Below are 27751 nucleotides of genomic sequence, written 5' to 3'. Positions count from 1 at the left end.
AATGCTTGAAACATGAAGTTTGGTGAAGGATGTGCCGAACGATGAAAAACTACATTTTAAAAAAGGCACTTTCCTCAAATTTGCAGTCATCAGCATTTTATATTAAGGGCTTATAACTGTTGATAATATCATTACGAATCTATGTAAGGAAAAGTGTATTAACCTCTTATTGAAAGGACTTTCTCCAGGTATGACGTGGGTGCTATCAGATCCTATGAGAAAACTGATGCGGTCATAGAAGGATTTGGCAGCTTGCTGAGATGGTGACTGTAAGCTTTGGCTAATGATATCTTGGGGGTCAGGCAGTCCCCGACAGTAAGGCTGATTTTGGCAGGAACTCTGTAAACAGCAATCAGGATCCATGCAGTCAATAAGTCCATCTGTAGAGAGAGATGTAAACCAGTTAGAAAATTCCTCTTTTTTCGGCCATGATGCAGAATAAGTTTTGTTTGTTGACTGGCTATTTTTTTTCACATTCAACTATTTGTTCCTCCTATCTAACAGTAATTTCTGGCATCCTTTTTGAAATCAAATACAATAGCTACAGTTGCTTTCATAGACAGTAAATGTTTGCAATGGAGATGACTGAAAAGAATTATATAATGTTGGTTCTGAATAAAAAATAAATGACTGTTTAGAACAATGTATTACAGGCAGATCTCATTTTATTGCCCTTGGCAGATGTTGAGGTTTTTCTTTTTTAACAAATCAGAGGTTTGTGGCAACACTGCATGGAGCAAGTCTATTGGTGCCATTTTTTCAAACAGCATCTGCTCACTTTGTGTCTCTGTTACATTCTGGTAATTCTTGTGATTTTCCACTTTTGCATTATTATTGTATTTGTGATGGTGATCAGTGAACTCTGGTGTTACTGTTGTAATTGTTTTAAGGTGCCACTAACCGCGCCAGAATACGGTGCACTTGGACAACTACTGTGTGTGTAGACCGCTCCACTGACTAAAAACTACTGTGTGTGTGCAAACCACTCCATCGACTGATAATACTGTGTGTGTGCAAACCATTCCATCGACTGATAATACTGTGTGTGTGCAAACCACTCCATCGACTGATAATACTGTGTGTGTGCAAACCACTCCATCGACTGATAATACTGTGTGTGTGCAAACCATTCCATCGACTGATAATACTGTGTGTGTGCAAACCACTCCATCGACTGATAATACTGTGTGTGTGCAAACCACTCCATCGACTGATAATACTGTGTGTGTGCAAACCATTCCATCGACTGATAATACTGTGTGTGTGCAAACCATTCCATCGACTGATAATACTGTGTGTGTGCAAACCACTCCATCGACTGATAATACTGTGTGTGTGCAAACCACTCCATCGACTGATAATACTGTGTGTGTGCAAACCATTCCATCGACTGATAATACTGTGTGTGTGCAAACCACTCCACTGGCTGATAATACTGTGTGTATGCAAACCATTCCATCGACTGATAATACTGGGTGTGCAGACCGTTCCACTGACCGACAATACTGTGTGTGTAGACCGCTCCACTGACTGATAATACTGGGTGTGCAGACCACTCCACTGACTGATAATACTGTGTGTGTGCAGAGCGCTCCACTGACTAATACTGTGTGTGTGCAGACCACGCCACTGACTGATAATACTGTGTGTGTGCAGACCGCTCCACTGACTGGCTGTTCTCCCACCTAAAATTTGGGAAAAGGTCCGAAAATGGAAGTCTGTGAAATACTAATACAAATTAACATATAATAGATGAGATGAGCCAGTCACCTTTCAAGGAAATCATTTTCCCAAGGATGGTAAACATTAGTTGCTCAGTTGTACCCTACTCTTGGTGACCCCATGGACTGTATCCTGCCAGACTCTTCTGTCCATGGGGATTCTCCAGGCAAGAATTACGGGAGTGGTAGCCATTTCCTTTTCCAGGGGATCTTCCTGACCCAGGGATCGAACCTGGGTCTCTTGCATTGCAGGTAGATTCTTTACTGTCTGAGCCACCATGGAAGCCCAAGGATGGTAAAGTATATTTCAAATATAATTAAGTCATTTCTCAAAATTTAAACTGGAACCTGAGCTCTATTAATATGCCTCCTGTAAAATGAAGATGTTAATAAAAATATGGGTAATGTAAATAAGCTATAATATTGAAAATGATAAGAAATCTATCACTCAAAATTGACCTACAGGTGTTGGTGACATAAAAAGAATAAAGGTTAGAATCTTCCCGAGCCTTCTCCAGGAACATCAAAAGGAAACCATATTCAATGGGCCATGTAAGAATTTTGTTTGAAACATATAAACCATCCCATTAGCAGATAAGAGTGTTAGGATAATGGTTTCATGACATTTATTCTTTAAGGTCATTTTTCAGTGACCAGTTGATATGTGAATTTTGATCTGTTTGGCTACTACATTTCTCAGTACAGATTAATAAAAACAGTTTCTGCAGACTTTAATCATCATTGGGAGAATGGACAAAATAATTGCTGCTGCTGCTGCTGCTAAGTCGCTTCAGTCGTGTCCGACTCTGTGAGACACCATAGACGGCAGCCCACCAGGCTCCCCGTCCCTGGGATTCTCTAGGCAAGCACACTGGAGTGGGTTGCCATTTCCTTCTCCAATGCAGGAAAGTGAAAAGTGAAAGTGAAGGCGCTCAGTCGTGTCTGACTCTTAGCGACCCCATGGACTGCAGCCCACCAGGCTTCTCCGTCCATGGGATTTTCTAGGCAAGAGTACTGGAGTGGGGTGCCATTTCCTTCTCCGGGACAAAATCATTAGAAAATCTTAAAACCTAAGTTTCAGGTCTCAGCGTGACTTTATTATGGCAAACTCAGCTGAAAATATCTGGTTGACCAATGTTTTATTTACACAGGTGTTTTGAAAACGTTTATTAAAAAAAAATACACTAGGTTTTTTTTTCTTTTTTGCTTTAGGCTACTCTTATTAATAGAACATACGCTTGCCCATTCATTATCTGAAAGCAAACTGAGACAAAATAAAACAGACTAAGTTGAATCATATTGCCCAGTCTATAAGTAGGTCAACAACAACACAGATAAGGTAAGAAACAGATGAGTGGCCTGGCTCAGTGTCCTTCAATCATTTTACCCACCTGAAAAAGAATGTTGTGAACACCTGTGGTTTCTTCTAACACTCATTCTCCTTTCTTTGGAGCTACTCTGAATTTTCATTTGGACAGCCAGTCCTCCTCAACTTTCGGTTTATGTGCTTATCTCCCTTTGTGTTTGGTTCAGAAATGGACATGGGACCTAATCTGTCAAACTGGACTGAACTTCAGGAACTATCTAAAAAGCCATCCCTCCCCACCCTCATCCCTCCAGGCTTGGAGCTGTCAGGCTGTGAGGTTAGGGTTATCCCAGCTCCCTGGCTGCCACTACGTTAGAACCTGTCTCAGAAAGGAGCCTTCCCAGAAGAGTCAAAGTGAAGAGCTGGAGAGAAAAAACTAAAACGTCACAGTGACATCTTTGGGGCTTTTGCAATAAGCTGCATCTGACCTGGGCTTCATGGGGTCGCAAAGAGTCAGATACGACTGAGCGACTGAACTGAACTGAACTGACCTGACCTGGGCTTTTCAGTTCTAGAAGTCAAAGTGCTGCCTTCTTTCTTAAGCCTGTTTGGGCTGGCTTTTCTGTCACTTAAAACTGAAAGAGATGTAGCTTATCCAGAGACATTAACTAAAAATTTCACTATTTCCCATATAGTTGAAAAAAAGAGCTTAATAAGCATTAGAATTAAATGTATGATGCTGAACTCTTTTGCATGACTATTTTAACTTTTTGACACCGTAATTTTTATACACATGAAAATGTATGAGTCTGAATTTCTGATAAGCAGATCTTATAGTTTCTTTATTATAGCTACATTTTCATGTGTATGTCTGTTACAGTTCTAAAAAATGGATTGTTAATTATTTGAAAGCACATATCTATTCTGTGACAAAAATTCAAAATCATGTTTTAAGAAAATCAAATGAAACTGAGCTTTGAAATTTCAGAGAAATTTATCAAAATATTGCTTTTTTAACCAAAAGGCCACAAAGATGAAAAATGTCTAAATATTTCTCAATATTTCTAGTGGAAGAAAGATGAAACTATGCTAGAGGCTTATTTTTCATGAGGATATGTTATAATATGCAATATACTGCATTTTTTCTCCATCTGTCTCAAAGACACAGAAGCGTAAGTTATTAAGACTCAGATTTTTAAAGTAGCAGATGATTGACCTATTGCACCCAAATAATTTTAGCTTCAAAAAAACAATTAAAAAATTCTTTTAGTAACAATTCATGATTTATAATCTCAACCTCATGAAGGTTGAGACTTCATGAGGAATCTTTAGTATGTTTTATAATTTAAGCTTCCCTGGTGGCTCAGCTAGTAAAGAAACCATTTGCCAATGAAGGAGACACAAGAGACATGGGTTCAGTCACCAGGTTGCGAAGATCCCTTGGAGAAGGAAATGCAAACCCACTCCAGTATTCTTGCCTGGAAAATTCCACGGACAGAGGAACCTGGTGGTCTACAGTGCATGGGGTTGCAAAGAGTTGGACACGACTGAGCACGCACACACACGTGTATACGTGTGTATATATATGTATATGTATATATATATACGTGTGTGTGTGTGTGTGTGTATGTGTATGTGTATATTTAAGAGTTCTTACTCCATGGATTTAGAATGAGTATGCTTGGGAGAGTAATTCCATATAAATATTTGATATTCTTGCAAATTTTTCCCTTACATTCATTTTTTAGACATAACTAGAAAGTGAAACCTCCAAAGGTTACATTTTATCTCCATTAACCTGGTAAATTAAGGGTTAAATCCCCCCTCCTTCGGTCCCCCATAATACTCCCTGAATGCCTTCCTTTAGGCACTATATGGTACAGTTGCCAAACAGGAATGCTCAAATCTCATCATTCATCTTTGTTAGTTTATAAAAACCAAATGTGCATCTGGCATGTGGTCTGCAGGTCATAAAACTGCATGAGATTGACACCTTCTGAACTAATCAGTTGGAAATGCATTTTTACAAGCCTCTCTGCTAACATCAATCAGAGACAGAATCTCATTTTCAACAGCCAAGATGCAGGGACGCATGGTTTGTTATTTTTCTGCAGAGTTTATCAGTAACTTGCCCAAGCAAGTGACGGATGCTTATGAATCTGGCTTCCTATAACTTGAGAAAACATTTTTCATTCTTTGCCTATATTCACATAGCTAGGGCTATCTAGTACCACTAAAGTTGATTATCCACTTGCCCAAATGTCTATTGTAGTAAAATTGACTTCGTAGATGAGCTTCTTAAAATCATCGACATTCCATTTTAGTCTCAGGAATATGAGGTTGGCTTAAATTGGTATTGGCGTAGAAACCGTATCTAATAGAATTAATCATAAAAAAGACCTAAAGAAACTCAGAAATGTTCAAAACCCACTGAATAACAACTTCAATGATCAGTTAAGAGCCTTTCTTTCTCCAGGTTAGGCTTTGCAATATAGGTGGTATTTTGATATAAAGTAGACAATATAGTTTATGCTTCCTTCCACTTAATCCTCAGTATTATTGCTCTAGTTATTTAAAAATATGCTCTCATCTTTCCTAGGACTTTCATTGGTTTGTAACAGTGGTTGGCAAACTTACTTTGTAAAGGACCAGATAAAAAATATTTCAGGTTTTATGGGCCATATAGTCCCTGCTACAAGTATTTAACTCTGCCTTGATGAACTGATAGCTCTAAAGCAGCCAGAGACAATATGTAAATAAGTGGGTGTGACTATGTCTCAATAAAACTTTATTTACAAAAACAAGCTTTGGCCCAGAGGTCATAATTTGTCAACCTTTAGTCTTGCTTTTAAGTTTCTACCCTGCCCTGTTTCCTTTGTCTTTAAATCATTATTTTTTTTTTCTGGTAAAGTTAAACAATGCACATTTTACTAGATTATTAAAACATCTGACTCCATCATTTCCTAATTTACACTCTATGCTGACTTTGACCTGCTTGTCAAAACTCTCACTTCTGTCTTTTAAGCAGCTATGGATAGTTTAACATTTTTTTCAAAACCTTGATATACTAACTGGATAAAAAGTCATGAATTTCCTTTGAATGAATTTTCATCTTCATTCTAAAGGTAATTAAAGCTCTTACCCACAGTATTTGGAAGTCTTTCTCCCTCATTCCAAGCTGGAGGTAGAGGTAGAAATTCTTTAAAAAATTAAAAAAATATATATTTAATTTTATTTTTAAAAAGTGTCACGGCTGCTCGGCTGTGTCAGACTTTTTGTGATCCCATGCACTGCTGCCTACCAGGCTCCTCTGTCCATGGAATTTTTTAGGCAAGAATACTGGAGTGGTTGCCATTTCCTTCTCCGGGGGATCCCTTCTTCCGGACCCAGGGATCAAACCCGCATCTCCTGTGTTTCCAGCACTGGCAGGTGGACTCTTTACCACAGGCAGTACCTGGGAAGCGCCACCTCCCCACTCCCCGCCCCCCTGCAAATATATCTTTATGTTTCTTCTTGGCTGCACAGCGTGGTTTGTGGGATCTTAGTTCCCTGAACAGGTATGGAACCTCAGCCCCCTGCAGTGGAAGCACAGTCCTGGACCACCAGGGAACTCCCAAGGTAGGATACCTGATGCAGTATTTTATCTCTGGATTTTAGAATCTTCAAAGGGCACAGGTATACCTTTTGTTTCTCTTTTGGGTCACCATTCTGTAACATACATGAAATTCATTTGCTTATTACTGAATCTGAATCATGTTTGGTTTTGCGTATGTTCCTGGTTTGTCTGATTAACAGACTTTTCCTCCTGGTTTGCATCATTTCAATCGTAATGACCCCAGGCTGTTTATTCTCCTGAATTCCCAATCCACAACCTGCCTTGTAGATATTTCCACTTGGATATTACACAGGCATCGAAAACTTAACATGTGGAAAAGGCAACATACATGATTTTCTCTGGACAGACCACTTTCTCTGCATTTCTTACTTCAATGAATGGCTCCGCTATCCACTCACCCAGGTTCTCAAAGTAGAAACCTGAACGTCGTCCTTCACTCCTCTCCTCCCTTTTTCTCTGCACCTAATCAATGGCCAGCTCCTCCTTTTCCCTACCCCAAACATGTCCTAAGTCAGCTTTATTTTTATTTCACTGAAAAGACCCTTCAGGCTACCATGGTCACCTCTTCACAAGATCTCAACAAGAGCTTGGTTTCCCAGGCTCCAGTCTTGTCCCAGCTATTCATTCTCGACACTTCTGTCAGAGTACTCTTGGCAGAAATCAAATGTGATTATTTCACTTCTCTAGGTAAAATGCTTCCTTTAATTGGTCCCTGCTGCTTTCTGAGTAGTTAGAACTCCTTAACATGGCTTATGAGACCTTTGTGATTATTATTTCCTCTGCTGGAGACCTCTCACTGCTCTTATCCCGGCTCCCTCCCCAATTCCTTTAGCAATCAGCTCAGACACCGGTCTCACCAAGTTCCTTGAGGGCCAATCTAGTCCACTGTTGTGGCTCCCAGAATTTAGGACATATTCTTTTTGGCACTGAGCACGCATACAAAAATTTTGCTGAACAAAGTGAAGAATAAATTCAGTTCCTAGAGATTATGAGATCAAAACAGGCCAAAAGGATGTCTTAAAAGCACAGCAGATTTTTAGGTGTTTTTTTTTTTTTTTTCCCAGGAACCACCATACTGTCCTCCATTGTGGCTAGGCCAATCTGCAATCCCATCAGTGTAGGAGGGTTCCCTTCTCTCCACACCCTCTCCAGCATCTATTGCTTGGAGATTTTTTGATGATGGCCATTCTTTACAACAGATAACCAACAAGGACCCACTGTATAGCACAGGAAACTCTGCTCCAGGTTATGTGGCAGCCTGGGAGTTTGGGGTGAATGGACAGATGTATATGTATGGCCGGGTCGCTTTGTTGTACATCTGAAACTATAACCACCTTGTTCATCGGCTATACTCTAACATAAAATAAAAAGTTACAGAGACACACACTGCTTTCTTTCATCACCATTTTCCTGTCCTCAGATACTCATGCTAATCCTTGAATTCCTTTTTCTTTTTTACTCTAATAGGTACTTTTACATGTTCTTGATAAGTTGGACATTAGGCAATCCATACAATTGTAAAAAGTATTAAAAGAAATTATATGAAATACTACATATAATCTCAAAAGGGCAAGGCCTTATGTACTCATAAAGACAGATAATCCCAAATTCAGGAAGGAAAAGTTAAACCTTATAAACATTTGCCTTGTAAAAGCTTATCATCTGAAAACTTCTGCATGATGAAAGATGCCATAAACAAGGTTAAAAGATAATGAAAACTTGAGGTAAATTATCTACAACACACTTCATAAAGAGCTGATAAGTAGAATATATTTTTAAAAAATCCTTAAAATTAAAAAGGAAAAGTCAAAAAACTCCATAGAAAAAAAATGGTCAAGAGAAATAAATAAGCAACCAGAAAAAGAAGAAACACAGTCAAGGAGCATATATAAAGATCATCAATCTAACTCGTAATTAGGGAAATGCAAATGAAAACAATAAAAATGGAATCATTTCCACCCAGCAGACAAAATTCATATTTTTCATTTTGTTGGACAATTTTGCTTATGCACAATGATTATGTACAGACTATGAACATGGGGAAAATAAACACACTCCTACCCATGAAGTGTACAGTGGTGAAACTTAGTGTGAGGCAATTTGGCAGCAGCTACCAGAATTAAATTTAAAGCACCCTGTGACCCAGCAATTTCATTTCTACAAATCTGTTCCAAAGAAATATGTGTACATTTACACAAAGATTTATATGCAGATAAACACACATATACCCACACACAGATTCCCTACAGATCTGCCTTTATACCAAGAGCAAAAAAATAAGAAACAACTAAATGATTATTAATGGAGTAGTGGTAGAATTAATCAGGACATCTGTGCTTCTGTTATAAAGTAGGAGACAGACCTACACGTACTGACATGAAAAAAATCTCTTTGGCAGAATCAAATTTAGAACAGTACCTATCCTGTTCTCGTTTAAAGACATTAAGTGTGCGTCTAAGCTCACTGAGGAGGCGTAGAGACCCGCACTCTGAGTTGTTGACAGTGGTGATCTTGACAATTTGTTGTTGTTCAGCTGCTAAGTCATGCCCGACTCTTGCGACCCCAAGGTCTGTCTGCAGCACACCAGGCTTTCCTGTCTTCACCATCTGCTGGAGCTTGCTCAAACTCATGTCCATTGAGTCAGTGATGTCATCCAACTGTCTTGTCCTCTGTCGCCCCTTTCTCCTCCTGCCCTCAATCTTTCCCAGCACTGTGTGTGGCTGCTAGTAATAATCCTGCCCAAGAATGCAGAGGTTCTTAACCCGGAGAAAGGGGACACTGTCTAAAGAGGTTCTGGACAATGCTCTTTGTTGTTCTAAAGCTTGCAGTGGCAGTGAATGGTAATGGGTATAAAATATAGGGAAGACTGTTAGTTTCAGCCTGTGTGAATATTTTTCCTCTCCTAAAACTCATTCAAAAACAGTGGTCAAACCCCATGCTTCTGAAAGCAAAGGTGGACTTCTCTTTTCTAGAATGGGATTCTCCTGGGATCTAAAACTTCTGTGGATAATAAAAGGGTTCAGTTCAGTTCAGTCGCTCAGTCGTGTCCGACTCTTTGCAACCCCATGAATCGCAGCACGCCAGGCCTCCCTATCCATCACCAACTCCCGGAGTTCACTCAGACTCACGTCCATCAAGTTGGTGATGCCATCCAGCCATCTCATCCTCTGTCATCCCCTTCTCCTCTTGCCCCCAATCCCTCCCAGCATCAGAGTCTTTTCCAATGAGTCAACTCTTCGCATGAGGTGGCCAAAGTACTGGAGTTTCAGCTTTAGCATCATTCCTTCCAAAGAACACCCAGGACTGATCTCCTTCAGAATGGACTGGTTGGATCTCCTTGCAGCCCAAGGGACTCTCAAGAGTCTTCTCCAACACCACAGTTCAAAAGCATCAATTCTTTGGCGCTCAGGGTTCAAAGTAACCTAAATCTCCCCGCTGAATGTATGCTAACTCGCTTCAGTCGTGTCTGACTCTTTACGACCCTATGGACTAGTCCTCTAGGCTCCTCTGCCCATGTGATTCTTCAGGCAAGAATACTGGAGTGGATTGCCATGCCCTCCTCCAGGGGATCTTCCTGACCCAGGGATTGAACCCGTGTCTCCTGCATTGCAGGGGAATTCTTTACTGCTGAGCCACCTGGGAAGCCCCTCTCCTCTGCAGTAGGATCTCACGGAGTCTTTCAAAAAAAAAGTAATTTCCCCCCAAATCATCTGCCAGGATAATGTATTTCAAGGCTCTGATACTGAGTGCCACTCTTCATTCTGACATCTGGATTCTTTTTAAGAAGTACCCAGGAACTCTTATGGGCTTACCTTGTGGCTCAGCTGGTAAACAATCTGACTGCAATGAGGGAGACCTGGGTTCGATCCCTGGGTTGGGAAGATCCCCTGGAAAAGGGAAAGGCTACCCACTCTAGTATTCTGGCCTGGAGAATTCCATTTGACTGTATAGTCCATGTGGTCACAAAGAGTCAGATACGACTGAGCGATTTTCACTTTCAGAACTCATAATTTCCTCCCTTCTCTTCCTCCTTCCTTCCCTCTCTTCCTTCCTTTTTTTGTTCTTTTTTAAACCATTCCCCTTCTGATTTTTTTTCTATTTTATTTAACTTTTCTTTTTTTAAAAATATATTCTGGAGAACACAACCATCTCATCCTCCTGCTAGAACTTTTTATAAATGTATTTTCAAATGTTTCCTTATTTTCATTTGGAAATCTCCAAACTTAGACTGCCTCTGTCCATTCATCACATTCATTCTGACGCTTACATTAAAATATCATTCATCATTTCCCTCTTCTTTGTCATTTCTAGCACACACACCTGCTTGCTTCTGCAGTTTGAATCTTCTATTTGTATTTTTCTTCCTCCCTCTCTCAGTACTGTTTTTTCATTTCTAAATAACCTCAGTTGAATTGTGCTTCTTTTTTCTACTATGATCAGACTCTGCTGCTGCTGCTGCTAAGTCGCTTCAGTCGTGTCCGACTCTGTGCGACCCCATAGATGGCAGCCCACCAGGTTCCCCCGTCCCTGGGATTCTCCAGGCAAGAACACTGGAGTGGGTTGCCATTTCCTTCTCCAATGTATGAAAGTAAAAAGTGAAAGTGAAGTCGCTCAGTCATGTCCGACTCTTCTCGACCCCATGGGCTGCAGCCTACCAGGCTCCTCCGTCCATGGGATTTTCCAGGCTCTAAAGGTATTAAAAAAAACCTGTTTGAGGTATATCTTCCTGGCATATCCCCACAAAGTAATATTAATAACTCTGAAGGACAAAGAATAACTCCATGTACTTAAAAGTAAGAGGCATCATTCCTGGCAGGATTTATATTCTGACATTCTACCATCTTGCACAGAATTTAGGAAGAGGTTTAAGTCATTCTTGGGCCTTCCACCATCCAATCTGCAGAAGAAGACTTGCCTCTTATGCCTCAGGTATCCATAGGGGAGCTGTCTATTTGAGGACCGGACAGGAAAGCAAGATGTCAAAGGGAGCTCTGACCACATCTCTCTAATGAGAAGAACGATAGGAACATGGCAGCCACTGCCACAGATTACGTATTTTGGAGAAATCAGCTCATTCATGAGTATCTACCTTGAGTTTCTATAAAGGTAAGAGTTGTCTCTGGCAAGCTGTTGCATGTTGATGCTCGCACTGTGGGACCACCATATGGGGAGCTATTGAAGTCAAGACACTCCCTATCGAATGCGAGTCTTAGCAGTGTGACCAGGCGAAAGCAATGGTGCTTTCTCAAGTATTGGGGGAGCTGGAGAGCTGCCTTGTCAGGCTGGGGCGTGGAAAGCATGCCAGAGACGCCAGCACTGACTTTCCTGTTCTCAAGTAAGAGGGGAGCAAACTCCTGGAGGCAGTAAAGGTGGGCTACAGTCCATGGGGTCGCAGAGAGTTGAACACAAGTTAGTGGCTGAACCACAACAAAGTAAGAGGGCTGGAATTTGGAGGGAAGGAAGGAGAGAGAATAGAAGAAAGTAACAGAACTCTACTAGCCATATGAAATGGTTATAATAAAACGAAACGGTATTGATGGCTATTCATATTCTGATAGAATAATCTGTTTTTCTGCCCACCCACCATCCTTGGGAAAAAAAAAAAAAGGTGAAAGTAAAAGTGTTAGTTGCTCAGTTGTGTTCAATTCTTTGCGACCCATGGACTGTAGCCCTCCAGGCTCCTCTGTCCATGGAATTCTCCAGGCCAGAACACTGGAGTGGGTAGCCATTTCCTTCTTCAGGGGATCTTCCCTACCTGGGGATCAAACCTGGGTCTCCTGCATTGCAGGCAGATTCTTTACCATCTGAGAGACCACGGAAGCTTCTATCATTCTTACCCGGAGATAGAACTTTTCTGCCACTAGTAAGCAACTTTCTCTCTCTATCTCTTTCTCTCTCTGTGCATGTGTGGTCTGTAAAGTTCTTAGAGTTGTGCTCTACAAATTTGCTCAGACTAGACTATGAAGCATTTAATTTTTGATTCAAGTCAAATCAACCTCTTCATTTTCTCCTTTTTTAGTTGCTTAATATGTTAAATGAAACTACTTAGCAACTTTCTGGCTAATTCACTATTTTTGACACCAAATGCAGATAACGTATCTATCATGGCACAGCTGCCACACGTCACAGAATTTCAACTATAGTCCTTATTTTAAATGTTCTGTTTTACTGTCCTCATCTAATGGTAATGGCAATAATATCCTCAATCACCAGACTATGTGTCTTAAGTTGGTATTTAGTGTGAAAAATATTGTCTGTATACACATAACCCATGCTTAAGTTCAAGGAATCCTCTAGCTTGGGTTATAAGGCACCCAGGTTATAATCTTAGGGTGTAACAAAGCTGGTGCTGAGGTTCCTTCTCAGAAGATGAGAAAAATTAGGTTAGGGACAGGAATACAAATTATATGAGATAAGCAGAGAAGCCACAGGAGGTCTTCTATCAGGTCCGATTTCCCCTTGGAGAGGGAAGTCTAGAGATAGCAGAGCTTCATGCTAATAAGAATAAACAAAGAGGGAACGAGGCCAATTCATAGCTGATAAATTCTGAGGAAAGAGAGAAACCGCCTTAGCCGATAAGGACACTACAGAGTTGATCAGCCCGTAAATTACTCTGCAGGCTCTGCAGACTGGGCCCTGAAGTTTGCTTCTCTCTGCCAGAGGTGTAACCTCCTCAGTGTAATCTCTTAGAACACGAGGGTGAAACATCTGATCAAGGAGGAAGGCAAGCTAGCCTTCTTCCCAGGGGTAGGGGCTTCCTGGGAGGGAGGGGAAGGCTGCTGTATGGGCGTGCAGAGGACTGATGCTGCAGTTTCTGCGACAGCACCGGGGCACAGGGAGGCGAGAGAGGCAACTGTGTATTATCAGGCAGAAAAAGCTTCGAGGGCTAAGGACCAAACACCTACATCCATCAGGACAGACAGCAGAGCTCAGAATTTGTGGCTCAAGTTTCTTGACAGTCCATGTTAAAGGAGCACAGGGAAATGAGTGAACAGTTAGGCAGGAACGGAAGAGTGGACAGATAGCTGGGGATGAATGGGGAGAACTGCAACTCGTAGTCAGGAAGATGAGAAACAAGTAACATCTGGTTTGAGAATGACTCTGTGTGTTGTGTGTGTGTGTATGTTGGGGGCAAGGAGGAGAGCTGAGACTTGGTTCTGACCACCCTGCTTCCTAGAGAACAGTACAGGGCAGGCCTTGTTTTACTGTGCTTCCCTTTAAGGGGAAGATGTTGCATTTTTCACAATTCCAAGGTGCGTGGCAACTCGAAGTGGAGCAAGCCCAACGTGCCATTTTCCCAACAGCACTTGCTTACCATGTGTCTCTGTCTCATGTTTTGGTAATTCTTGCAATATTTCAAGGTTTTTCATCATTATTATATTTCTGATGGTGATCTGTGACCTTTCATGTTACTACTACAACTTGCTTAAGGCTCAGATGACGGTTAACATTTTTTAGCAATAAAGTATTTTTATATTGAGGTATACATGTTGTTTTTAGACACAATGCTACCACACACTTTAACAGGCTACAGTATAGGGTAATTTAACAGTATCCAATAGGCATAACTTTTATATGCACTGGGAACCCACACCCGCCACATTCACATGACTTGCTTTTTCATGACACTTGCTTTACTGTGGGCATCTGTCGGATGTCATGTCTGCTCTATTTGGAAAGGAAAGGGCCACTTCAGCCTTCTCTGACAACCTTTTATGAAGTCCACCTAGTCAAGGTGAGCACTTTGAAAGCGAAAGAAGGAAAACTGGATAATGAGAGCTGCTCCTTACAATGTAACATAGCCCTGGCAATTCACAAACATTCTTTCAGTGCTTCCACAAACTCCTTTATGCCTATTTGACATGTGAAACACGTGAAGTTTAACACAGCCAAGATCTTGTCTACGGTCATATAAGCAGTACGAGGTGGAGTGATGCACGTGTGCTCAGTACTAAGTCATGCCTGACTCTTTGCGACCCCATGGGCTGTAGTCCACCAGGCTCCTGTGTCCATGGGATTTTCCAGACAAGAATACTGGAGTGTGTTGCCATTTCCTGGTGGAGTGAAGACCTGACTGCAAACCTGCACTCGTAACCATCACCGAACTGCCCACGTGGACACTCCCAGAAGGGCAGGCTCAATGAAGGTGGAGGAAGGGAAACATGCATAGGGCAGGTCACACGTGGAGCAGGTGACCAGAGAGGGCTAGACAGAAACTACAATAATTCCTCCTGAAAAACTCAGGCCGAAAGGGACACCAATAGCGAACAGCTCCACCGCTGCAGACGCAGACACTCACTCTCACTCTTTATTCTCTGAGATCGTAACATACCAGCACAGAGGATGGGCACAACGGGAAAAAAATAACTATTTCTTCACTCTGGGCTTACATGGGGTGGAATATCATACTCCTTTTAACAGGCTGTAAAGTTAAGGATAAAAAGACCCTGGAAGTACAGCTTCAAGGGGATTGCTTTCTCTTCCTGGCCTTTCGACAGAAGAGCTCGGGAACTACCTTGCATCTTTTGGTCTGTTCCATTATTAACATACTGCTCTTGAGCTCCCAGTTCACAGGGCCCTAAAAACTGCATCAAGGAGAATCATCACCTGGAGATTAGGACAAGAAATGGAGAATAATGTACGTTATACAGTAGCTTGGTTACCTTGCCTTTTCCCTGAATGATAATAATCTTGCATTTGTTTCAGGGAAAACAGGGAGCAAAATCATTCCATCAGCACTTATACATTTTTCAATCAATCTAACCTGTGGGGATCAAAATTTTTTTTTGGTAACAGATAACCGTGGACCCATGAGAACTTATAAACCGCGTTCTGGCACAGGCTCGCCTTCCCGCTCCGCATCTCTTACCTCCCTCATTGTCTTTGCTGTCAGTGCAGAGGGTCTCCATGGCTACATCGCATCCTGCTCCTCGCCACCCTGGCTGGCAAACACAGTGCCAGCCGTTTTGGTCTAGCGTGCACCTTCCGTTGCTGTTGCACAGGCCGGGGCATCCCTCTGTCAAAAGAGACAAAGAAGGACAACACAAGTGATTTGAGTATTTAAAGTTTTTGCACCTCAAATAAACAGATGAGGGACACTTAGTGGGAACAGGCCTTTCGAAACAGCACAAATACTGTAATTGCACATGGATAGAAAGAGCAACGTAATCTAAGGAATCTGATTCTTATCCAAGTGGCATCTTTGATTGGCCTGACCCTTGAGACACCACTTACCTGTGCAGGACAGAAATGTCTGCAATGACCCACTAAAATTGCTGCAGGCCAGACAAAATTAACTTACATTTTTTTTCCTTTAGCAAAGCAACAAGGTTGATCATTAAAGTGTGAAAAAAGCATCACAGCGAGATCATTTCAGAAGCCCTAGAACAGATTTTTAATCTGCTGTAAACATTACTGGTCATTGGTTAGGACACATCTTCTTAAAAGTGCCTTGTTGCTTTCAAAAATTCCCTCTAAATTTAAAAGCATGAATGCGTGGGTACGTGGCTATGAAGGATGTTCAAAAGAGAACGTTAATTTTATCTGGCCTCAGAGTTGCCATATATTCATGTGAAATTACAGTGCATTAAATAATTGCACAAAGTATAGGCCAGTATCAATGACTATACTTTATGCCGAGAGTACATTCCTTTTCACAGAATAAGCAAAGCCCAGGAAATAGTGAAGCAGCTTAGCATCTATTCTAACAAACATTAGGATTCAGGCTGCATACGGATGGGACGGGACTGACAGGATTTCCAACTAAATGTAATAGCTGTGCATATCTGATTACTCAGGACGGACGAAATGAAATACCATAAGGACCACAGTAAAACATCGAGAGACTGAACAAAACACGGTAGTGACGTGCTTCAAGACAGAGCGCAGAAGAGTGATAGTTAGTGACAATCTCCCTAGAGCTTTTATGCTGTTACCTTTATATCCTATCTTGTCTGCTTTTATGGGCAAGGAGGGAAAATTTGGGAAACAATGAAAATAATTTAATATATCCAAAATCTATAATTGTTTCAGTCTAACATGACATTAAAAAAAAAAACAAAAACAAATTCTGCCACTTCCTACGGATGGTAACTGGCATGCAGCCAACATGATCTGTTTATGAGCATGACACTAGGGTAGGTTCTGGTGCTCTTCTCTATGAGTGTGACATGGCACTGACAGAAACGAGGGTATAAATGCTCTAAGATGGCAAGGATAATGGGCTCTTAACCAGAACTCTTTGGAAAGAATTAATTTATAATTTGGTATAAAGTATATACGTATATGAGTTAATGCCTGCTCTAGCAGTTGGGGGTTTGTTCTAGCTTCTTATAACTAGAATGCTTGTTTCGGTGACCAAATTTAAGGGAACCATCTCTTTAAGGATGTTTATTTTAGGTCTGTATTAAAAGAATTATTCATATAACTGGCTTTCCCTCCTTCGCTGTGGAACTTGAAAAGATCTCAAAGAGACTTTCTGTCTCTTCAGATTAGAGTTAACAGAAAGAAGACTGTTTTGACAGTCCCTTGCGGCAGGGTATGATGAAATTAGACTTACGGACGCCATCAAGTCAGGAGAATATTAATTTTGCTGCTTCTTTTCTTTCAGACAATTACCGTCTGTTTTTATGGATTATTCAATGCCTAAAAGGTAAATTTTCCTTATGGATGTCTCTGTTGTGTTTTTAATGGGAAAAAAAAAAAAAGGTTTAATTGCCCCAGTGACAAAGGGACGCAGCAGTTGACTTGGGAAGTTATTACATGAAAGCCTGGGTACTGCCATGAATAATTTCATATTCCAATGAAAAGCACAAACAAGGAATTAAAAAAAGGTAATCTGAGGAGCGAGGGAAAGGGACTCTTCTGAAAGATACGGTTTTCACTTATTTCTATGATAACTGAAGACAAAGAATCTGCTGTTTTCTGCTGAGCAGAGTTATCATTTTCGTTCTCTAGAATGCACAGTATTTTGTAGTTTTTTTTTAAAGAAAATCACAAAACAAATTATGATATCACATATATTTTGAAACATTGAGATAAAGCCAAAGGAGTTTCCATATGAGGATAAATGAGATTTCTCTCAACATATGTTAACCAGAATCTTCTTTAGATTGACAATTTCTTATTCTGTGATAAGAGTGAGCGTTTGTGATTCTTTGATTTAGAATTTAAAGCTTATGAGCTGAATTGCCAAGAATGAAGATCTTAAAGCCAAAAAAAAAAAAAAAAAGAAACCCAAAAAAACTCCATAAACAAAAAACAGCAAATATACTGTTATCTTCAGTTTTTGGTTCCAGTGAAGACTAATGCTTTTACATAGGAATGAAATCTGTGATAACCCAAAATTATAAAAATGAGACACAGACACTGAAGTCTCAATACTTTAAATCCAAAGGATTTCACATAATGTAGGCCTGATTTATCATTTACAAAAATATGCAGGAAAACAATCTATTTTCATACCTACTACAAGCTAAACATGGTTATATAGAGATATATATGGAGATATGTCAACAAAGAGCAAGTATACAGTACCTTTAACTATCTTATCCAAATAGTGAGCTTGAGAAATTAAAAAGGAAAAAAGAACAGACAGACATTTCAGAAGTGTCACACGGGACAAGGAAATTTTCAGAATTTACATGCAAATTGAGCAGCTGCAGCTGACATCAGACATCACACGACAGAGATGCACTTCATATCTTCTACAAATGCAGTATATTCCCATTTTAGCAAATGCGGTCACGATTCCAGGAAATATTCAGCACTTTAAGGGAAAGTGTGCAGGTAAACTAACGCTTCCTTTTGCAGATTATTTGGGACGGACCCATTCCGATTCTTCCTAAGATTATACCTTCATAACTAAGTAGAACAAATGGAATCAATTTTTGTCATTAGAGAATTTTGGAAATTTACAAAACTATGAGATTTACAAATATCAAACTTTTGGAGGGGGTGAGAAAGTAATTCTCTTTCAGTTTGTTTTGAACAAAGTAGTTTCATAAGGGTTACACGGTGGAAGGGCAGAAAGAACACACAGCAGCCCTGGGGGAACCCTGATACATTTTCAGATGCTTTCTTTAATCTGTGACATACACCCACAGAAATTCTACTTCATTCACCTTCTCTCGAGTTGCTTGCATATTTACAAAAGATCAAACTTTAATTGTTAATAATAAAACAAAAAAGCAAATGTAATATAGTATTATGAAAAAGGCATGCATTAAATTCTATACGATTTACCCAGCAGCCCTTGACTACTTGTTGGATGGACAATGATGTAACCCGTATGTAGCCCATTAGGAAATACAGACTGTTCTAAGATCTTGTTTCCTTTCAGGATTCATACAGGAATAGGCTCTGTTTCTCACAAAAGCTTTGCAGGAAGAGTCAGGACGAAGACTGAAGTCTCTTACTGTACCTGTCCATTTAATCTTTCATGAGGTTACAATTAGCCTACACCTTTCCTCTTGAACAGAAGCATAAAAATCCCTCTCTTCACTCAACAGAGAGACCTAATATATTCTTAATAAGCCTCAGATCTTCTTGCTTTGTCAAAATTCATGCATCTTTAATGATCTAAAATTGCTTTTCAAAGACGCTTATGTTGATTATTTTTCATTACTGACATATGCAAGTGGTCGCGGAACTCTTAACAGAATGATTTAAACTATAACTTTCAGTTGAGCGACTAAAGCCTAGCAGTTCTGTCACGTGCATAAACAAAACCATAAATGGTTCAGACCCATCTGCACCGTTTATATGAAAGGATGCTTCACTTTGCCACAGGATTCCATTAGAGGCTTCCGAACTGCATTTAAAAATAAGCATGTTTACAGCTAACTGACAATATATTGTGGGGGAAGTGAAGGAGGGGTTCGAGAAACAGTGTCAGGCACTAACCTGCAATTATAATTTCATAAAATAATTGTTTTCCAAGCATTAAAATACAACTGTATTACTGTATAACATCATTCATGTAATTTCTTAATAATTCCTTCCAAGCGTTATATAACCCAGTAGAGTCCCATGAGTGCTCGTTTGATATGGAGGATAAACAACGTGCCTTAAAACATTCTGGAGTTTCTGGTTCAGCCAGGTTCTAGGGAATTATTAATACCACTTATCAGAGTTGGAGAATAAGCTTTTGGCTTTTACATCAGGTCCACTTCAATTAACACACAACAATAAGGAATTAATCCTGATCTGGAGTAGAAGTTCTAAAGGAAGAATAAATCAGAATCCAGCCAATCCTATTACTCTCGCAAACAATCGATTATGCAAAACAAGGAATTACAGGTAAAGGAAGGTTCGTCATTGGACCAAGAGAATGTCAAAAGTGGAGCTGAAATTAGAAAACAGATTTAAAGTACACAGCAGGTCAAATTTTACACAAAGATTTAAATATTAAAAATGTTAAAGACACATTTTACAAACCGACCATAAGAAAAATATCTGCACTGCGGAAAAAATACCAAAATTTGTCATTTGCATTTTATATCATAGGGAATAGTTGTTAGGCTGATAGCTTAAAACTAAGAGAGGAAGGAGGTTAAAAAAAAAAACCAACCACTTTCTACCTTTTGGCCTTGAAGAGTAAAATGTCCAACAATACCACAAGAGCCTGGCTCTAAATAATGAAGTTAAAAGAAGATGTCCATATATGAGGTTCAAAGAATTATTAAAAGTAATAATTGCAACAATGAAAACATCATTATATAAGTCAATACAGGAAATTATCAGAAAAATGCAGGCATGTTGTAAAAAGCCATTAGGAACAATAATCATAAAAATAATACAGTATATTTAAAAATTAATACACCTAATAATTGCTGAACTGCACATTAAGTTGCAAAAAAAAATCACTTTGAAAATGAGTAAGTGTATTCTGACACTGAAGGAAAGTTGTTTCTGTTAGATCTACTAAGAAGTTTTAAATTTGCTTTATAGAAGAAAACTCTATTTATAAATATGAGTGCTTGACATATAAAATGGAGCCCTTGGAAAAAAACTGTTCCCTGGTAAAATGTTGTATTCATAAAACACTTTCCCTGGAGTTTTGATTATTTATCTTTTTTTTTTTTTTAACATTTCACATCGTTTATTAATGCAGGACACATTAGATCCAAAATCTGCATTTTCTAAGCATACTGTGCTTGGATCTTTCGGATTCTTCTGCAGGTTTAGGTTATTTATATTTATCTTTTAAGAAGACCAAATGGGGCGTAAGTGGATGAGTATTACCGTATTTTCCGTAAGACAGTGGTTTTTAATCTTTTTCACGGTCTCAGTTCTCTGAGAAAAGTGCTGGGAGTTACGGATTCTCCATAATCTCTGGTTTCTCTCCCTGCCCCCTGAAAAAATGCACAAAAGCTCACAAAGCGCTGCTTATGACTTGAGCATTTCTGGAGCCCTGGTTTCATAACTGGCAAATTATGAACACCTGGCTGATGTATTAATGATGCCCGAATTTCTAGCTCTAAGCACTTCATCATTCTCTCATTCAATCTCCACCACAACCCTAGGATGTAAATACAGCTGATACGGTAAATACAGATGAAGAAAGGAAGAGTGAGGCAGTCTGTGTGACGTCATAGGCTAGCTGGCCAGGCTGCCTGGCTCTGGAAGGTAACCACTGTCACAATGCCTCTTCTTAGACATTTCAGTTCAGTCACTCAGTCGTGTCTGACTCTTTGCGACCTCATGGACCTCAGCACACCAGGCCTCCCTGTCCAAAATCAACTCCCGGAGTTTACTCAAACTCATGTCCATTGAGTCCGTGATGCCATCCAGCCATCTCATCCTCTGTCATCCCCTTCTCCTCCTGCCTTCAATCTTTCCTAGAATCAGAGTCTTTTCTAATGAGTTGGCTCTTTGCATCAGGTGGCCAAAGTATTAGAGCTTCAGCTTCAGCATCAGTCCTTCCAATGAATATTCAGGATTGATTTCCTTTAGGATTGACTGGTTTGATCTCCCTGCAGTCTTAGACATTTATAAACTAACAAAAATTTTTTCTTCAGTAGAAGAAATGGATGAAAGAAGCTCAGAAGTACTGTGCAATCTTTCCTGACCTCACGTGAATCTCAGCAGATAATTGTTTCCCAAAGTCACAGGGTGGTACTCCACGTTTTTGACACCTACGTGGCTTACTTGGCAAAGTGCACAGAACAGGTAAAAGTGAAAGTGTTAGTTGCTTAGTAATGTCTGACTCTTTGTGACCCCATGGGCTGTAGCCTGCCAGGATCCTCTGTCCATGGACTTCTCCAGGCAAGAATACTGGAATGGGTAGCTATTCCCTTCTCCTGACCCAAGGATCAAACTCAGGTCTCCTGCATTGCACTGCAGGCAGAGTCTTTACCATCTGAGCCACCAGGGAAGAACGCAGGTGAGTGCTGGACATTTAAAAATGGAGCCCTTGATCTCCAGATGCACTGGCTCATCATGGTCTGAACTGTCTCTCTTTCAAAATCCATTCGGATACAGAGTCATCCCGGAACATAACAAATGAAACCACCGCTCTGGTTTCAAGCTCATGCATGGGGAGTCCCTGTCTACTTGCTGGTACAGGTGGGCAAGGGCTCAGTGAAATCTGAGATGTGGGAGAAGGGTGTGGCTCAGCAAAAGAATTGTTAGTATACGATTAGCTCATAAACCTCCAGCATCACCAAACCAAATGATTAGCACTGTATCCTCGTCACACACTCCCCTTGAGGTGCTTCTTTTTAAAAAGAATGCTTGCTCTTTTCAAGGTCCCTGTTTACCATATCTTTCCCTTTACTTTTGGGGAAGTGGGGTGGGGTTGAACACAGAATGATTTGCTCTTGTCTGTACCACTTAGCAAAGGACATGGATTCCACAGACCCCTGGGAAGAAGCCTGCTCACAGTCTTGTACCATTTTGCATTCCCAACATGGAGAGTATGGAAGAACAGCACCTTTTAAGAAATTCTGCCTACATGTTGTTGCCCCATTTGCTTATCTGTCAAAATTATGTGGAGTTCCCTGGTAGTCCAGTGATTAAGACTCTGTGCTTCCAATGAGGGAGCGTGGGTTCGATCCTTGGTTGGGGAACTAAGATCTTACACGCTGCATGGTGTGGCCCCTCGCAAAAATATAAAAAAAACCAAAATCATGGGCAGACCTCCTCCCTCCATTTCTGCTAGCTAACTGATTGTTCTCATTTCCCCCCGAATATGTCTCATGGATGAAGTCTAGGAGTACAAACAGCAGGCTAAATGTAAAAAAAGAGAAAATATCCAGAGATCAATTCATGTCAGTTAAGACAGTCCAGGAAATCATAAGGCTTTAATGATACATAGACATATGCGAACTGACCTGTAAACCTTTCCCATTAGAAATACAAACTCTATGGCCATGCTAATCACTGTACTCCCATTGCTCATAAGGGATTCTTAATATCTGCTGAGTAAAATGATTAAATGTACTTATTATGGTATTCCTACTCTGTCCTACATGTGTCTGCAGCTTTTGAAGAAATTCTCTGAATAATACAAAGATTACCTTTTGTGAAAGAAGCATATGTGAAATACCTCATTTTACATCCTTCCCCTCTCCTTCATCCACCTGCTCCTCTCCCCTTGCCCATCCATCCTAATTGTGTACAGCACTATTAACAATCACTAGCCTTGACCGACTGTTTCTATGTGCTGAAAACTATGCTAAGCATTTAACACGAATTGGCTCATTTAATTTTTACCACCTCTTTATTATCTTCCCTATTTCTCAAATGAGGAAACTGAGACACGGGAAATTAAATAACTTCCTCCAGGTCAAAATGTTAGCAAAGTAGCCAAAATTTCCAAGTCCATAACACTTAACAAAGAAGCTCTATGTAGAACTTGGCATACGGAGAACCGTGTACCTGGGTAAGGCAGACCATAAGCACATCTGTTTTTGGATTATCAGTGAACTCACTTGAATGAACAAATAAGACGAAAAAAATGAGGAAATCCTCAATTCAACATCAACAATCAAAAGGAGAAATGGGCAAGTTAGGTTAAATCCAAAAAACTTGAAATGTTCATTTGTGAACATAGTCTCATACGTGAGGGTACTTTATGTAGTTAAGAAACCTTTATAATGAGAACTGTTATAACCTGTTCTAAAAATCCCAAGTTTGGGCAACCGACTGGCAGGTTATTAAAACTGAGGGATAAACCAGGGAAAATGAAAAAAAAAATGAGTTTGAAAAATTAAAGAACAGAAGCAGTTCGGTGGATGCCTGCTATATAAAAAAAAAAAAATCAGCTAAGTGATAGCTGCAAAGAAGACTGCTCCTTTAAAAAAGACGTCAGCGGAGTGTACGTGCCTGTTTGTGGGGGAACTGGGATATCTGGAGGTCTTCCTGGAATAAGATTGATTCCGACTTTGTTTTCCCCTCACCATCAAACTGATTCTTCAAAACACAGGGAAGAAACAAAGGGAAACCAAGTTGCTGATTTATCTCTATTAGGCAGCTCACGAGGGAAAAATATACAGTGTGTGTGTATTTGTATTTGTTGCTGATGTGTGTAGTTATGATCCATTCAGTGTTTCTGCTGTCAACCATGTGCCCAGTTGGAGCATATTAAACAGGACAGTATTTTCACTGGGCTATTGAATTCACTCCTGGGGATAGCCTAGGTACAGGGAAAGAACATAGAATCTAGAATGCTGGAACTAAAGTCTTAGGGGCCCATCTCTGAAAGAGGGTAATTCAGTCGATGAATCCATAATAAAACACAGACATATCCTTTACTATGGTGAATACTACAAAGGCCTCGGAGTCAAGGACAGATGTTTATTTAGCCTTGTGTGTTTTGTAGTACTTAAAAAATACAGTCTTAAAAAGTAATTCACATTAGTATGTCATTAAAAGTTGTTCGTAGGTATCCTTCTTTTAGATTACTCGTATACCATTTCTATAGGATGCCAGAAAAGCTACAGTTTGCAAATAAGTACATATGAAATCCATTTATTCCAATCAGCAACTGTTTAAGTCAGCGTGCAACCTGCATACCCATTGATTTGATGTTCCTTAATTGGTACCCACTGCATTCTTTCATTACTGATTACCCTGTCATAAAGAATTACAACACTGACATAATTTTAAACACTGCAAAACAATTTACTCAGGCTCCTTAAAAACACGTGTTCCCTCACCATTGAACTCTCATTCTAAGATTGCGAGAAAACATTGCAAATACTTTATTCTATTTAGGAGCATCAATTAGCTTGAATTTTAACAACTAGCAAGTGAGTTCCAACAACTAGGTTGTGCCAGTAGAGAAAAACAGCTTGTGCGTGTGTGAGCACATACGTGTGAGCACACACACACGTGCACGTGTTCTTGAAAGAGCTTTTGCTCCTCTAAAATTGGCCGCATATTTCTGAAAACCTGCTTTAAATAAATTGTCTTTGAAAGTTTGCCTATTTCATTCTTTTTATAGATTGGAAACCTGGTGAAACAATTACCTGTATAATACACTGCTTCTTGCACGCACCTACCTAAGCAAAATACTGTTCTTCAGTTAGGAACACTATTTATGCCAAGACATTCCAAGAAAGTGAAATAATATTTTTCCTGATTTAAGTCTGCACAGGAAAAAAAAAATCTAGATTCTATGGAAAAGGTGCTTTGAGATACACCAAAATTTTCAAGTCAGCACTGCTGAAAAAGTGCCAAGACAAGCTGCAGAATTTTGTACAGACAACTGGGAGAATAATATTTGGTATCTTCCTTCAGTTTAGAATTTCATGTCTCACCATAGAGTACATCTACATAACAGAAGTTGCAGAGAAGCAGGCACAATACAGAGAGCACCAGTGATGCTGGCACGCACATCGACTGCAAGAGAGATGACTGTTGTTTGGCGTGTGATTCGGGATTTCTGGTGTAGTCTTTACACATGGCATGATTTCATCTACTGGACCACATACTTAAACATGGAGTAACACATGTCTCCTTCAGATTTTTACTTCTTGTTTGACTTCAGTGAATGAAATAAGCGAACCCACATTTCCTTATAATTTCCTAGATTTAAAAAAATCAGGTATATTTTAGTACCTGGATTTGCAAACTAAGCTATTCAGAAAAGTTCTTATATATGAAAATTAGAATACAAATGTATTGTACACTAAATAAATATTTGGATCGCTAACATCCTGACACAATTAACTTGGTTATTGCAATTACCAGGTGTTAGTCACTCTGTGCCTTTTTGCGACCCTGTGGACTGTAGCCCACCAGGCTCCTCTGTCCATGGGTTTCTCCAGGCCAGAGTACTGGAGTGTGTTGCCATTTCCTTCTCCAGAGGATCTTACCAACCCAGGGATCAAACTTGAGTCTCCTGCATTGAAGGCAGATTCTTTACCATCTCAGCCACCAGGGAAGCTTTTACTGTAATTACCAAAGTGATGTCTTGCTGGTAGTTCCAAGTCTTGTGGCAGGAAAAGCACAAAAATCATCTATTGATTTGGTCAATATCAATGAGTTTTAATTTCTTATCTACCATTATTACTTTTGCCTACTATAAAATTCAATATTTAAGAAAATTTATAGAATAAAGTGTAAATGAGTATGTAAAATAACTAGGTCTTTCTGTTGTCAATTTTTAAAACTATATCAGGAAAAAAACAAAGCTGGATAATCCGTTTAATTTGCTGAAGATAAACAAACTTATTTGGAGAAAACTGGATAAATGGCTCTTTTCAAATGTGATTTACAGAGAGCGTATTTTTTCTTTATCTGTAGCTGTGAGAGTGTGTGCACAGATTTTACCACTTGTACTTTGGGTATTAAACTTTTCTGAGACCTTTTTCATGAGCTGATACTGGTTACACAAGTCATCTATGCACTCTGTATGAGTGTTTTTCAGTGGTCAAAGTCTATACATAGTATTCAGTCTACTGAAAAATAGGAAATAAATTTAACTTTTAAAAGGAAGTGTGTAGAGGGAGTTCCCTGGTGGTCCACTGGTTGAGACTGCCTTCCAACGAAGGGGCCTCGCTCCCCGTCAGGGAGCTACTCCAAAACATAAAACAGACGTAATACTGTAACAAATTCAATAAAGACTTAAAAATACTAAAACCTTAAAAAAAGGAAGAGTGTTGTGTTTTCAGTAAATAGTTTACAACTTTCTTAAATCCTCTACAGTATAAATTGATTTTACCTAAACTGTTTTTTTTGTTGCTGGGATTGTTATTTTTATTTTGGCAAGCTATGGATCCTATTACCAGTTATAATTTTCTGAATAGAAAGTGACATTTTATTATTAACACATTACTGACATTGTTATCACTGCATCTGTTTCTATGACAATTCAATCTTATGTGATAGGTACATAGATAATAATGTATCTTTATCACACAAAAAAGTTCACTTTCACCTATTCTGCTATATACATACAAGGTAAAACAAACAGTAATTTAGGAGACGGCATAGTCTAGTGCTTAAGAGGATGGGCTTGGGAATGGTTCATGTGGATTTGGGTTCTGGTTCTATTACTTACTAGCTACGCATCCACAGAAAAGTTTTAGAACCTCTGTGAGCCTGGGTTCTGTCCATGGAGATTTGAATAGCTTCTACTTAATAAGATAAGATAATGTACACTAAGAACTTTACACTGTGCCTTGCTGATGCTAAGTCACTTCAGTCGTGTCCGACTCTGTGTGACCCCATAGACGGCAGCCCACTAGGCTCCCCCGTCCCTGGGATTCTCCAGGCAAGAACACTGGAGTGGGTTGCCGTTTCCTTCTCCAATGCATGAAAGTGAAAAGTGAAAGTGAAGTTGCTCAGTCGTGTCTGACTCTTCGAAACCCCATGGACTGCAGCCCACCAGACTCCTCCGTCCATGGGATTTTCCAGGCAAGAGTACTGGAGTGGGGTGCCATTGCCTTCTCCGACACTGTGCCTTAGCACACAGTAAACACTTGATACATAATAGGTACTATTAGTCAATCTTTTAACTAAAGAATATAAAAAGGACAAAATTACGAAGTGACTGGTATCTTTTAAGAGACACCAGAAAGAAAGGAACCTGACTTTAAGCAAAACACCTCAGGACCGCCAACGATCTATTTTCATAAACCAGGAAGTCCACTCTGCCCC

General features: G+C 39.9%; 1 protein-coding gene across 1 annotated transcript in view; it reads right to left on the bottom strand.

Annotated features, from left to right (window-relative positions):
• Nucleotides 1-27751, bottom strand: part of TENM3 (teneurin transmembrane protein 3) — a 997728-nt gene that overhangs the window by 73895 nt on the left and 896082 nt on the right. The window contains exons 16-17 of the mRNA XM_061404118.1: nucleotides 15513-15659; nucleotides 164-380 (exon numbers count right to left, since the gene is read on the bottom strand). Of these exons, the coding sequence (XP_061260102.1) occupies nucleotides 164-380; nucleotides 15513-15659 (364 nt within the window). The remainder of the gene's footprint in view (nucleotides 1-163; nucleotides 381-15512; nucleotides 15660-27751) is intronic.

The sequence above is a fragment of the Bos javanicus genome, chromosome 27 (assembly GCF_032452875.1).
Source record: "Bos javanicus breed banteng chromosome 27, ARS-OSU_banteng_1.0, whole genome shotgun sequence".
In the NCBI taxonomy this organism is placed as follows: domain Eukaryota; kingdom Metazoa; phylum Chordata; class Mammalia; order Artiodactyla; family Bovidae; genus Bos; species Bos javanicus.
The sequence above is the reverse complement of the archived record's forward strand: the minus strand, read 5'-3'. Positions and strand labels throughout refer to the sequence as shown.